Source organism: Solanum dulcamara, chromosome 2 (genome assembly GCF_947179165.1).
Source record: "Solanum dulcamara chromosome 2, daSolDulc1.2, whole genome shotgun sequence".
Taxonomy (NCBI): Eukaryota; Viridiplantae; Streptophyta; class Magnoliopsida; order Solanales; family Solanaceae; genus Solanum; species Solanum dulcamara.
This window is the reverse complement of record NC_077238.1, coordinates 78,452,095-78,464,226: the sequence shown is the minus strand read 5'-3', so window position 1 is coordinate 78,464,226 and position 12,132 is coordinate 78,452,095. Positions and strand designations below refer to the sequence as shown.

Sequence of the window (12,132 nt, the reverse complement as noted above, 5' to 3'; positions counted from 1 at the left end):
TTTGCTTCAACTTGAGAACTATGATTATTTTTTCCCCTTTTGTAGGCATAGAAGAGATAAAATAAGTGTACTGTATATATAAATAAATATACAAGGAAAAAGAGGTTGTGCATTTCATATTCTGACTTGTGGACGCCAAAAGCCTTTTTTACCAACAAGAAACTGTTCTTGCTGCAGATTTACTGACCAATGAAGTGATTGTAGAATTGAGCTAAGCTTGTTAAGCATTGGCATTGTGTCCTGAACTAAAACAAATCCACCTGGTCTCACTATTCTATCCATCTCCACAACTACTTCCACCACGTCGCATCTGCGAAAACAGAGATACCAAAAAGTTCACCTCATGAGAAAATATAGAATATACCGTTAATGGAACGAGAACACGTACAAACAAAACCACAATAGCTAGGGATGGGATGGGATGGATAGGATCCCTCCACCCTTAACCAGAGGTCTCGAGTTCAAGTCCTAAGATGAAAAAAATCCCAGTAGGGAGTCCCCCCCCCCCCCCCTTCCCCCCTTTCCAATGGCCCATACAAGCGCAAATACAGTTTAGTCAGGTCTCCAAAGCAGATACTCTATACATCGGATGGGAAACAGACAAAATAATAGTGTACTGAGAAGGTAGTTATTGAACCTTTGAGTTAAATTTCCAAAGAGGAAGCTGGAATGTAGAAGATCATATGTCCGAGGATAGGTATTGAAGGACTCGCACCAGTCATGGTATATACCAATCAGCCCTCTGTCGAAGATAATGGAGAGAGTATCTGGCCCACTGATGGGAACGACATTCATTACCCATAGAGGTTGATCAATGATTGCCGAGGCAAACCTGTAAATGTAATTACCATGGAAAAGTCACCAAGTTAGGTCAACAGAGAAAATAAAGTGCAAATGACAATGCGCTTCCAACATAAAAACTCTCTTACCCTCCGTAACCAGCATTCATGTCCATCACGTTCCTCACGCTTGACCAATTTATAGCAAGGCCTCCAAGATAAACATCCGAGACCAACGCTGCCCAGTGTTTTGTGTCCTCATCGAAAACATCTTCGGTATCTGTTATTTGGGATAAGCGTTCAGGTTTATTGTTTAGCCTCTGGGGCCACGGTGCAGGCCACGCATATGTATTGCCAGTGCTACTCGTGGGGAGTGGTACAAGACAGCTATCCAGAGACACATACCTGCACGTAGGATATAAAACAAATGATTGGAGCGGAATGGTGGCAGCGTGATAAAGTCAAGGATATAATGATAATGATCATCATGGTGTTTTGAGCATACCATGAACTATTTGATCTATTGTTCTGGTCACATAGTGGTGGATTATTTTCTCTGCGGTTTCCATAGCAGGAAGATGAAACTGGCTTTTGATATATAACTAGCCCGACACCAGCTGAGTCAAAAAAGGTCTTCTTCACTACCTTCCAGCATATTGCTTCAGTTAGTGCAACCATAGCTGCAAACGGGAAGAAAGTAGAGTGCCACTTAGAGATATTGAATAACTCACTTCAAGAAACTTCACTTTTGCAGCTCTGTGTTTTCTTGGTCTTTCACAGAGCTTTTCGAATAAAATTCAGTGATCGCAAACAGAAGGAAGGTACAAAATACCAGCACTATGCCTAGTCAGCATTCAGATTGAAGCTGATCATTAAATAAAAAACTTAGGAATGCTAATTCGGAGAGCTTGAATATCCATGAGTAATAACCTTTCCAGACTTTCTTATCTCTTTCGTCATCCCGATAAACGGGCGTTGCTGACCATATGAAAAACCCTCCAGGCCTAAGTATCCTGTTTAGTTCCATCAATGGCTTTCCTCCTACAATTTGAGATTGATTACCAAGTAAAACAATATAGATGACGGTGTTGGAAATTTAAAAATAGTGAACTACCATCTCCATCCCAATGAACCCTGCATCTAGCACAATGAATCATATCGTATGCATTATCTGGAAATGCCAGCTTTTGAGTTCCAATGACTGAGAGAGTAGCGGGGATTCCACGTTCGAGTGCAAACTGTATCTGAGCCTCATGTTCATCCTTTGGTGCAAGTGACATGGTAATGACATTTTTATCCAGCAAATACCCACCAAAGCTAGCAACACCGCAGCCAACGTCTAAAATGACCCTTATATGCTTTCCCCATTCAATTTTTGGAAAAGTCTGAATGAAAAAGTAAGAAATACCTCAGCTCCAACATAATGACTGCAGAACAAATGAAAGATAAAGAAATAATGTCTCCCCTTCATGAACAAGAGAGAAATTGAAAAAGAAAAGAAAGGAAAAAATTAAAGAACAATGGGGATTAATGAAATAGTAAGTACTTTGCTGCACACTTAAGAAACAAAGACATCACTAAAAGAATTTCAATTTGAAATTAATCTTTTCTTAGCCACTAATCCCTCAGCAGTCAACATAAAAAGATCGTGAATGAAAATGAAACTAGATAGTCCCTCCGTCCCAATTTATGTGGCATTGTTCGACTTGGCACAAAGTTAAAGAAAGAAAGAATTTTGAAATGTGTGGTCTAAAACACTCTTTGACTATTTGTGTGCCCATAAATAATTTCATTAAGGGTATATAAGAGGAATTTTAAAGTTAAATTGTTTATAATTATAGAAAGGTGACATTCTTTTTGGAACGGACTAAAAAGGAAAGTGTGCCACATAAATTGGGATAGAGGGAATAGGTGTTAGTGCATGTACGAATATGCCACATAAATTGGGACAGAGAGAGTAGGTGTTAGTGCATGTACAAATAGCTTATAAAACATATACAACATGATTAGATGACTTGGATAATACACATTTCAATTGTTTATGGGTATCACTTTCTTTAATGTAATATTGATGCTACAAATTGCTCTATCAGATATACTGGAGAACAGTATATGAACAAATTGCTAGATCGGATATGCTTGAGAAATCCTATGGCCTAGTATGGAATAACAGTACTACATAAACAAATTGCTCGATCAGATATACTTGAGAAATCCTATGGCCTAGTATGGAATAACAGTACTATATAAACAAATTGCTCGATCAGATATACTTGAGAAATCCTATGGCCTAGTATGGAATAACAGTACTATATGAACAAATTGCTCGATCAGATAGACTTGAGAAACCTATGGCATAGTATGGAATAACCGTACTATATGAACAAATTGCTCGATCAGATATGCTTGAGAAATCCTATGGCCTGGGATGGAATAACAGTACTATATGAACAATTTGCTCGATCATATATACTTGAGAAATCCTATGGCCTAATATGGAATAACAGTACTATATGAAAAAACTGCTCAATCAGATATACTTGAGAAATCCTATGGCCTAGTATGGAATAACAGAACTCTATGAGCAATTTGCTCGATCAGATATACTTGTGAAATCCTATGGCCTAGTATGGAATAACAGTGATATTGAACAAATTGCTCAATCAGATATACTTGAGAAATCCTATGGCCTAGTATGGAATAACAGTGCTATTGAACAAATTGCTCGATCAGATGTACTAGCGAAATCCTATGGCCTAGTATAGAATAACAGTATATGAACATGTATAACCTTTGGCTTCTATCTAAATCCCATAAGATTTTGATTATCTAAAAGTAATGTTTTTTTTTATCATAGAAAGGTTCTTAATGCACCATTTCATGAAAGAGATATACTGAACCCTACTTGAAAATCACAGAGAAGTATCAATTAATCTAAATTAACATATCAAAGATTCATCTGCATTTAATTTGACAGTTGAATTGGTCGAGGGGCAAGGAGTTTGAAGCTTCTTTGAGACATGTCTAAAAGGTTCACATGAAAAACGCAGGACATGCAATATGATGTTCATCCAAGTTAACAGCAGTCTAAACATATATTGTATGCGATAGTAGCTTGATGTGACGAAGGACAACATGTATGTAAAGTAGAGATACTACCGTTTGAATTGACTTGATATAGTTAGTCACTCCATCCTTGAACTGTGTTCCACCACCAGGAAAAACAAGATAATCACCAGATTTGACCACCCAATTCTGGTCCTTCTTATATTCCACAAGCTTAGGATGAGGAACGTTGTTATACCATATCTATCAGAAATTAAAAATACACAAAGAATCAGTTACTGCAAGGGTATTTTTTGACAAACCGAGCAAAATATATGAGTGAATCGAACATGATGCTTTTGGATAAACAACACATCAATTTCATCAGAGAATTGCAGCATGTAAAATGAGGAAATCGATCAGTATTTGAACCTACGATTCCCAGAAGTCAAAGTGAAATGATGGGAAACTTGGTCTTGTAGGTTACAATAAGCCATGAGAGTTCATTCGAAGCCAATAAGGTGCTTCAGTAGCAAAGATTTTTATTGGTAAACCATAATATTGCACAAATTTATAATCGCCATCACCCAAGGAATAGTAGGATGGTCATTTTTAAAGAACTATGGTTCCTGTGAACACTCCGAATAGTTGATAACATGGTTTCGGCCGTGTTCATGCCATCCTGATAGTCTCATTTCACAAGAGAAAAATTAGGATAAAAATAGAGAGAAAAGTATTGCTTTTTGGACGATTAAAAATAACTGCAACTGATGATCCATTCACAAACCATGTTATCCACTAAACGGATGCAGAACAATTTATGCAGCCATGATGTCCAATCTTTTTCTCTACAAAGGTGCCTTTGTCAGGACCGGAATAATCAAGTGTCATGCGAAATCCCAACGGATGTTTACGCAATGTGATTTATGCCCAGTGTTCTCAATGTCAAAGTCAAGAAATTCAAATTATAGGGTGTTTGCCCTGACTTTCCTAGCAGAATTGGGTTTTCCTTTTCCTAAAAAAAAACACAAAGTCTCAATATTTGACTAATCTTTTTTCTTGTAGGAAAATGTTTATGGCTCTATAAATAGAGGGTCATTCTTCTAACATGGTAGCATTTACAGTATAGTCCTAGGGGCTTTGAGAGTTTTGTGTAGAGGGAGAAACGGTGAGACATAAGTATTACGTTAACACTTGTGTGAACCTTTTTTTATTATGAGTGAATTTTTGAGGTTATTTCTCTCGATATTTTGTACTCTCTTTTATACAGTGGATTGTTCATCTTCTCTTGTGGATGTAGGTCGGTTGACCGAACCACATTAAATATTCGTGTCTCTTTTGGTATATTTCTCGTTCATCTTCTTACTCATGGTCTTTTGAGGTTTGTTTTGCTAGCTTCCGCATGACACTTTATTATTCCGCTCCTGACATGTGCGGGTAAGGAAAGACTAATAAAGCAACAGCTACCTACAAGTAAAAATGCTTTTGACAATCAGAGTGCTAACACTAACAAGAGCACTCGTGCATGGGGGGTATCCAAGGGGAGGAGTGTGGGTTCACATGCATCCATGCTATGCTCCCTAGACCATGTATACGAATATTATCTTTCCAAAACTACTTAAATATAGATGTGCACGCCCAAGCTTAAAGAGTCATATGGTGAAATGGTTATTGAGCACACCTGTACGATTGCATTTGAGGGTTCAGTTCGGATCTATCTTGTGTTTTAATTAAGTATGTCTTTTCTATATCTCTCGTATATATTTAGCTTATTCTTTCTAATCCTAATCAGACGTATTGAAATATTTGTTCTCCTTTTGTAATCATAAAATTTTACATAATTAAATTAAATGTTTGTATTACATCTAGTAGCAGTGGAGGAATATACATATATATGTGAAAATCACTAAAAAAATAGTTTTTTAAAAACTATAATTTCACAAGTGTAACGGGTTCAATAGTAAGAACGTAATGGTTGAACCCATCAAATTTAAATCATGGATCCGCCTATCATGATAATGCACCCATCTTGAAATCCTGGATTCTCCCCTGCTCTCGTGTATCACCACCAAAATAAAAAAACTAGTAACTAGACAGTCAGTCCTTAACGAAAGCTAAATTACCCGGATCTAAGGTAAAAACCACCTCTGTTCCTAATACAGAAGGTAACAGGGAACTTCTTCAGCCAAGTTTCAATGCCACCCATGCTGGTTTTTGGAAAAACACCCGTTGGTTGTCGGATATAGTCAATATCTGTGAGAAGCTTCCTTCTCATCCGAAGCAACGAGAGATGCCAAAATACTGACATTTCCGAGAGCTGAATCGTCAACCGCAACACTGACCACCCCAGCATTGTTGCTGCCGATCCTACATGTATTGTAAGAAGAGAAGGACCTATTGCATTCTATATACAATCCGTACTATACCTAAATTCTAAAAGCTACAACTCTGTGACTGATCATGTGTACAATGCGAATAAAATCTAACAACCAAAACCACTTTAAGATCCAGTCTCTACTCTCTACTGAATTTGTACAACCTACCATATTTTCCAAATTATTAATTCCATTTTCTTGTACAACTACTTGTAGTTTTAGTCTATGAGACTTCTACAATATCAAAGTATAGAAGTTAAACTCATAACCATAAATCTAACAGCAACAACTCTATGACCCATATGTACTATGGGAATAAAATCTAGCAGCTATAACCTCTATAAGATTCGCACACAAGGGTGTGGCCTAGTGGTCAATGAAGTGATGGAGAGCCATGAGGTGTCAGGTTCAAATCTCAATAGAGACAAAAAAATATTAGGTGATTCTTTGTATCTGTCCTAGCCTCGGTGGACAGAGTTATCTAATGTCTGTTGCTGGAGAGGTGTCAGCTATCTTGTGGAATGAATCGAGGTATGCGAAAGCTAGCCCGGACACCTCGGCCATAAAAAAAACACTATAAGATCCAGCTCCTAACCATTGCTTTTTCTTATAAAAGTGGTGTCCAGGCCAGCTTGTGCGCAGCTCACAAATGCCAAAAGACTACCTTTTACCTCCCACGCGCACAAATACGGAGTAACTCTATCCACTAGGCATGGACATATATGGAAAGAACAATTGCTTCTAAAATCATGTAAACAAGGAATAAAAAAACAAATCTTACCACCAAAAAAACCTATCAATCTCACCATGTCCCTGCTCTTAGGCCATGGAACTTGCAGTTTATACCCATCAGGCAGTGGAATCAAACAACTTGGACTTGGGTCAGGACAATGCCTCTCTCTATGCTCCATATGCCTCCTCGATTTCAGCGCCTTTATAGCCTCCCAATTATCGAGACAAGGTATATAATCAACTGCTACTGAACTCTCACACAATTTCCAATCAAAATTCTCCACACCCAATTCATCATTTTTCGTATCGTTCGATAGAAAATCATTAGATGGGTTTGAATTATTAGCGATTGCATTCAATTGGGTTTGTGAAATTATTGGATTTGAGGAAATGGGTGTTGAAGAACTGTCGGTGGCTATGAAAACAGGGGATTTTTGTGAGTTGGATATGAGGATGAAAGTGACGAAGAATAGTAAAAGGAAGAAAAAGAACAAGAATGGGATTTTGCGTTCTTTGAAGAGTTTTTTCATAGCTGATATGGCCATTTTTCTGGCTTCTTTGGAGAGATCGGAGATTTTTGTAGTGAGATCTGTAGAGAAAACAGTGTGAAAAAGTATCTCAGTCAAAAATTTGATAAGAAAATAGTAGTACTAATAATGTTTTTGAAACATAGTTTAAAAGGGTGAAAAGTTCTTGTAGGCTTAGGCTGTTTACGTGTTAAGTTGTTATGTTTTCTTCGCTATAATATTTAGAAAATAATTTTTCTATCTTTATAAAACAGTGATCAAGTATGGATATAACATCTTTTGAAAATAACTTCTCTAACTTCATATATAGTGACATTGTCTGTCTACCTCCGTGAGATAGTAATAAAGTATAGGTATAGAATTTTTTTAAAATAATTTCTCTAACTTCATGATGTAGTGACAAAATCTGGGTATAGGATTTTTTGAAAATAATATTTCTACCTTTATGAGATAGTGAAAAAGTCATAAGGTCTTTCGAAACAAATTCTCTATCTTTACAAAATAAATACTAAATCTTTTTCAGATTTCATTCGTAGAATTTTAGTGAATATATTATTATGATTATTTTTTTTGGATTTTTCACTCGATATTCAGATTTCCGACTAAATTTAAATCATATATTATAGAATTCATTCAAAAATAACACTTTCAATAAAAAAAATTATACCCAAAATTTAAATTTAAAATCTATAATTAAGAGTGAAACTACATCGATCCATGTATGATTGTTGTTAAAATGGTGAGCAGACAAAAGTAGGATGGAGCCCATGGGCCATGGGGAGGAACTTATCGACTGACAATAGAATCTAATGTGGCTGAAATAAAGCCACTTTCAATGTTACCATTTGTGTAATATGTACTTTCAACTTTACATCTTAGTTTGGATGATTTTTTACGTATTCTATTTGTATCGTATTATTACCTTAAAATGACTTTGACTAATAGACATCGATGATATAAATATTTTTTACACAGTCAGATAGCTTTGAGCGGCATTAGCAGGTAATCAATTTGTTAGCATTCATTTAAATTATGCAAAAGGTTTAGTTTATATCTATTTAAAACTAAGGATGGACATGATATGATATGGTATGGTATGATATTTGAAATTTCAGTACGGTAATTTTGATATTCAATTTTTAAAATTATTATATCATTATTATACCAATTTAATTATAAATAATTTGGTATTTTGAAGTTCAGTTTCGATATTTTGCGGTATGACAAATCGATAATCATAGTTTGTTAACTTCGACTAATCTATACTCATATAAAAGAGTATTATGACTTCGACGTTTTAAAAAATGGTGTCAATTGTATCATACTAAAACATTACTCATGTAGAAACATATATTCAAAAGAAAATACAAACAACTCATTTTGTTAATCAATTATATTTCAATCAAAATAGAGTAGTTAAAGTTTTAAATTCTAAACATTTAGTTTATACTAATACTCGGTTGCATAGTTGTTAGTTTTTTAATATATATATATATATATATATATATATATATATATATATATATATATAATTGCTTTTGAAAATCAAACTTTCCCCTCAACTTTGATGTCATTATCAGTCAACTAAGTAGGGCCTGAGGCCCCCTGCGAATCCGTAAATCAATAATCACCCCCCTCTTCCCTTTTATCTCATGCATTATCCATTTTACCCTTGTTATATCACATCTATTTAATATCTCTTTATATTATATATAATTTATTTTTTAACATAGATATTTATAAAAAAAAAATCTTAAAGTTCTTTAACATTATAAGTAGAATAATATTTTTATGAATTTATCATAAAATTTAATATTATTCTTATGACCGTTATTTCAATATAATATGCATTAAGCGTGTGTATATGTATGTATACGTATATTTTTTCTTTTCTCCACTCTTTTACTGTATGCATTTCATATTACTTGACTCTTCTTGATATATATGACACCCCTTACGAAAAATTAATTAGAGGTGTATTTTACTAAACTAACATTATTAATAATATTTTGAAACCTTAAATTTGACTATTATTATTTTATGCAGTTATTTAATACTAAGGGTAGAAATAAAAATATATTAAAATTTCTTAAATTCTTTAATTTCATAAATTTGACAAGTAAATTAAAATAATTATTTTTAGAATGAGAGTCAAGTAATATAAATGGCGGTGGATATTCTATTTTATATAAATAAGCAAGTTTTGATTGACATTGATGGAGTATTACATAAGTTATAATCTAAAATAATTTAAAATCTAAATAATACAATCTTTAAAAAAATCTTAATTAAATTAATTATTTGTACTTCATACCTTGAAATATATTTGTATAGTTATTATTCTCTGCTATTTTCACTTGTATAAATAAATATTAGAGTTTTGATTATTATTAATAAAATTAATTTTCTCATTATGCTAATTTACTTCATTATAGAACATCATTAACTTATATACTTAATTAGTATTTTTCACTTTTTTGTCCAAAAAATAATGTTTATGCTTTTACAAAAAAATTGTTACATTAAAGAAAAAAATAAAAATATCATGATTTCTGAAGAAGTAACAAAAAAATTGATAATGAAAGGGTATAATAGACATTTTAAAATTTTAATAAGGATAAATAGTGGAGTTTGATTATTGTTCAAAGTTGAGGGGGGGTAATTTTAAAAGCAAAGTTGGGGGTGAAAATGATTTTCACCTCTCTCTCTCTTTATATATATATATATATATATATATATATATATATATATATATATATATATATATATATATATATATATGTGTGTGTGTGTGTGCGCGCACGCGCGCGCGTGTTATTTATGTAACTATCTAATTTGGTATGGTATTCGATATTTCAGTATGTTATTTCTAAATATCAAATACCATACCGAATACCATAAAAATATAAATTGTATACCATATACCATATCAAATACCATAATACCAAAATCATGATATCAAAAATTTTAATATGATATGATAATTCGGTATATACCATACTATGTCTACCCCCATTTAAAACGATTAATCTTAATTGCTGAATATACGACATTACTTAAATGCTCACCTTCCATCTTTTTTTAAAATAAAAACAAATTTAACTCATTCTAATAATGTCAAAGGGATATTTAATTCCAACAATTAACGATCAGCTAATCTATTTCATTTCGCATATTTCAAAAACATTTTACTCTTTACCTTGTTTTTTTAAAACTTCCCACTTGTGTGAGGGTTGTTGATTTAGGTGGAGTGGCTTAATAGCAATGGAGCATGGCAGGCCACTCCCACTGACCACTGGCCACTGCAACACTCTTGACTCCATCCAACCTATAAATGGTTATTCAAATTATTATATTTACATTACTATAGGGAAGTTATTAAATTATTTTTTATAAATAAGAAAATTATTAATTTTGTCTGTTCTTTCATTTCTTTTTTGGATGTCTTGAAAGTTAGTTAACTCTTAGTATGATTAAGAAGACTGATCATCTTTTTGTGTAGATATTGTAAGATATATGTCTCATGTAATTAAATTGAGTTTAATAAATATAAGAGTTAATCAAAGAATAATAGTTAGAATTTATGGGGTGATTTTGTAAGGTGGAAATTAAGTAACTTTACACTTTGATGGAAAGTGTCTATGCATAAATATACGAAAAAATGGCTTAGAAATGTAACACATGTTATACATGTATGATTGATCAACATGATACATGTCAGCATGCATGATATTGTCACCACACATGATGAGTTAACATGACTGTCAATGCGCACGAGGCTGAACCATCATTGACCCTCTAAAGTTGGCACCAACTTTCACTTAAGTATCTTAAGTATATTTTGTTCATTTTAAATACCTATAGTAGAGTTTTGTTGTGTCATTTTGACATTTTTTTATAATCATCAAAATTGTTAAGAAGAGTGTAACTCACTTGTCGATGACATGTCAAAGTGATGAATTAAATAAAGACATGTGACATATATATCAAAAATGATTATTAAAAGAATACTATGAATTTTAATTTTAATAGTTTTAAAACTATTTAGTTAATTATTTTTTTAAAAAGAAGAAGATACATTTCAATAATTAAAATAAATAAATAAAAAGAAATTACAGCAACATCTTAATTTTTCTTCTCACCATCTCCATATCTCATCCCCATCTAACCATCATTAATGGCTTCCTCGTCATTCCAATGCAACACACCTTTCCCCTGTCCGCCTTATCTTTGTTGATCTTTCTCCATCTCCCTCATCCACCTTTTTTCTTCTCCACATAGGTAGTCCTTCTCCCATTTCCTTTTTTGAATTGATGCCAACAGATATATGGAGAAAAAAATTGTTGAAGATGGTTGAATAGGATTTGAAATTGTGAAGAAAAGAGATGAGGAAAAAGACAGATTTGAAACAATTACAAAAAAATAAAATCGAATTTGAAAGATAAGTTACAAATTTAAAATAAAAATGAAAAAAAATTAACAAATTCATTCTTTGATTGTGTTAAAAACTTTTTTTTTTTTTAATACGTGTTTCTTTTGTTTTGGTTGTTGATAATGGAGGTGAGAAAATCATTAAATTTCACAATCCTACAAAGAATTACCGCCCACCGTGGGGCTCGAACCCACGACCACAAGGTTAAGAGCCTTGCGCTCTACCAGCTGAGCTAGACGGGC

General features: G+C 33.3%; 1 protein-coding gene and 1 non-coding gene across 2 annotated transcripts; both read right to left on the bottom strand.

Moving 5' to 3' along the window:
- Window positions 1-7,585, bottom strand: LOC129880873 (probable methyltransferase PMT23). The gene is made up of 8 exons (XM_055955105.1): window positions 7,006-7,585; window positions 3,939-4,088; window positions 1,894-2,164; window positions 1,710-1,820; window positions 1,285-1,459; window positions 930-1,184; window positions 638-832; window positions 1-310 (listed from the first exon to the last, which is right to left on the bottom strand). The coding sequence occupies exons 1-8, from the start codon at window positions 7,474-7,476 to the stop codon at window positions 115-117; spliced, it is 1,824 nt and encodes a 607-aa protein (XP_055811080.1). The 5' UTR covers window positions 7,477-7,585; the 3' UTR covers window positions 1-114.
- Window positions 7,586-12,059: 4,474 nt separating this feature from the next.
- On the bottom strand, window positions 12,060-12,132 carry TRNAK-CUU (transfer RNA lysine (anticodon CUU)). Its single transcript has one exon. It is a non-coding gene; the product is annotated as a tRNA-Lys (tRNA).

Excerpts from the sequence above, each read along its gene's own strand:
- LOC129880873 (XM_055955105.1), bottom strand. The coding sequence starts at position 7,476 with ATGGCCATATCAGCTATGAAAAAACTCTTCAAAGAACGCAAAATCCCA. Across the intron at positions 4,089-7,005 it reads GGCCTAAGAGCAGGGACATG|ATATGGTATAACAACGTTCC; the intron begins GTGAGATTGATA and ends AATTTCTGATAG. Across the intron at positions 1,821-1,893 it reads GGTTCATTGGGATGGAGATG|GAGGAAAGCCATTGATGGAA; the intron begins GTAGTTCACTAT and ends CTCAAATTGTAG.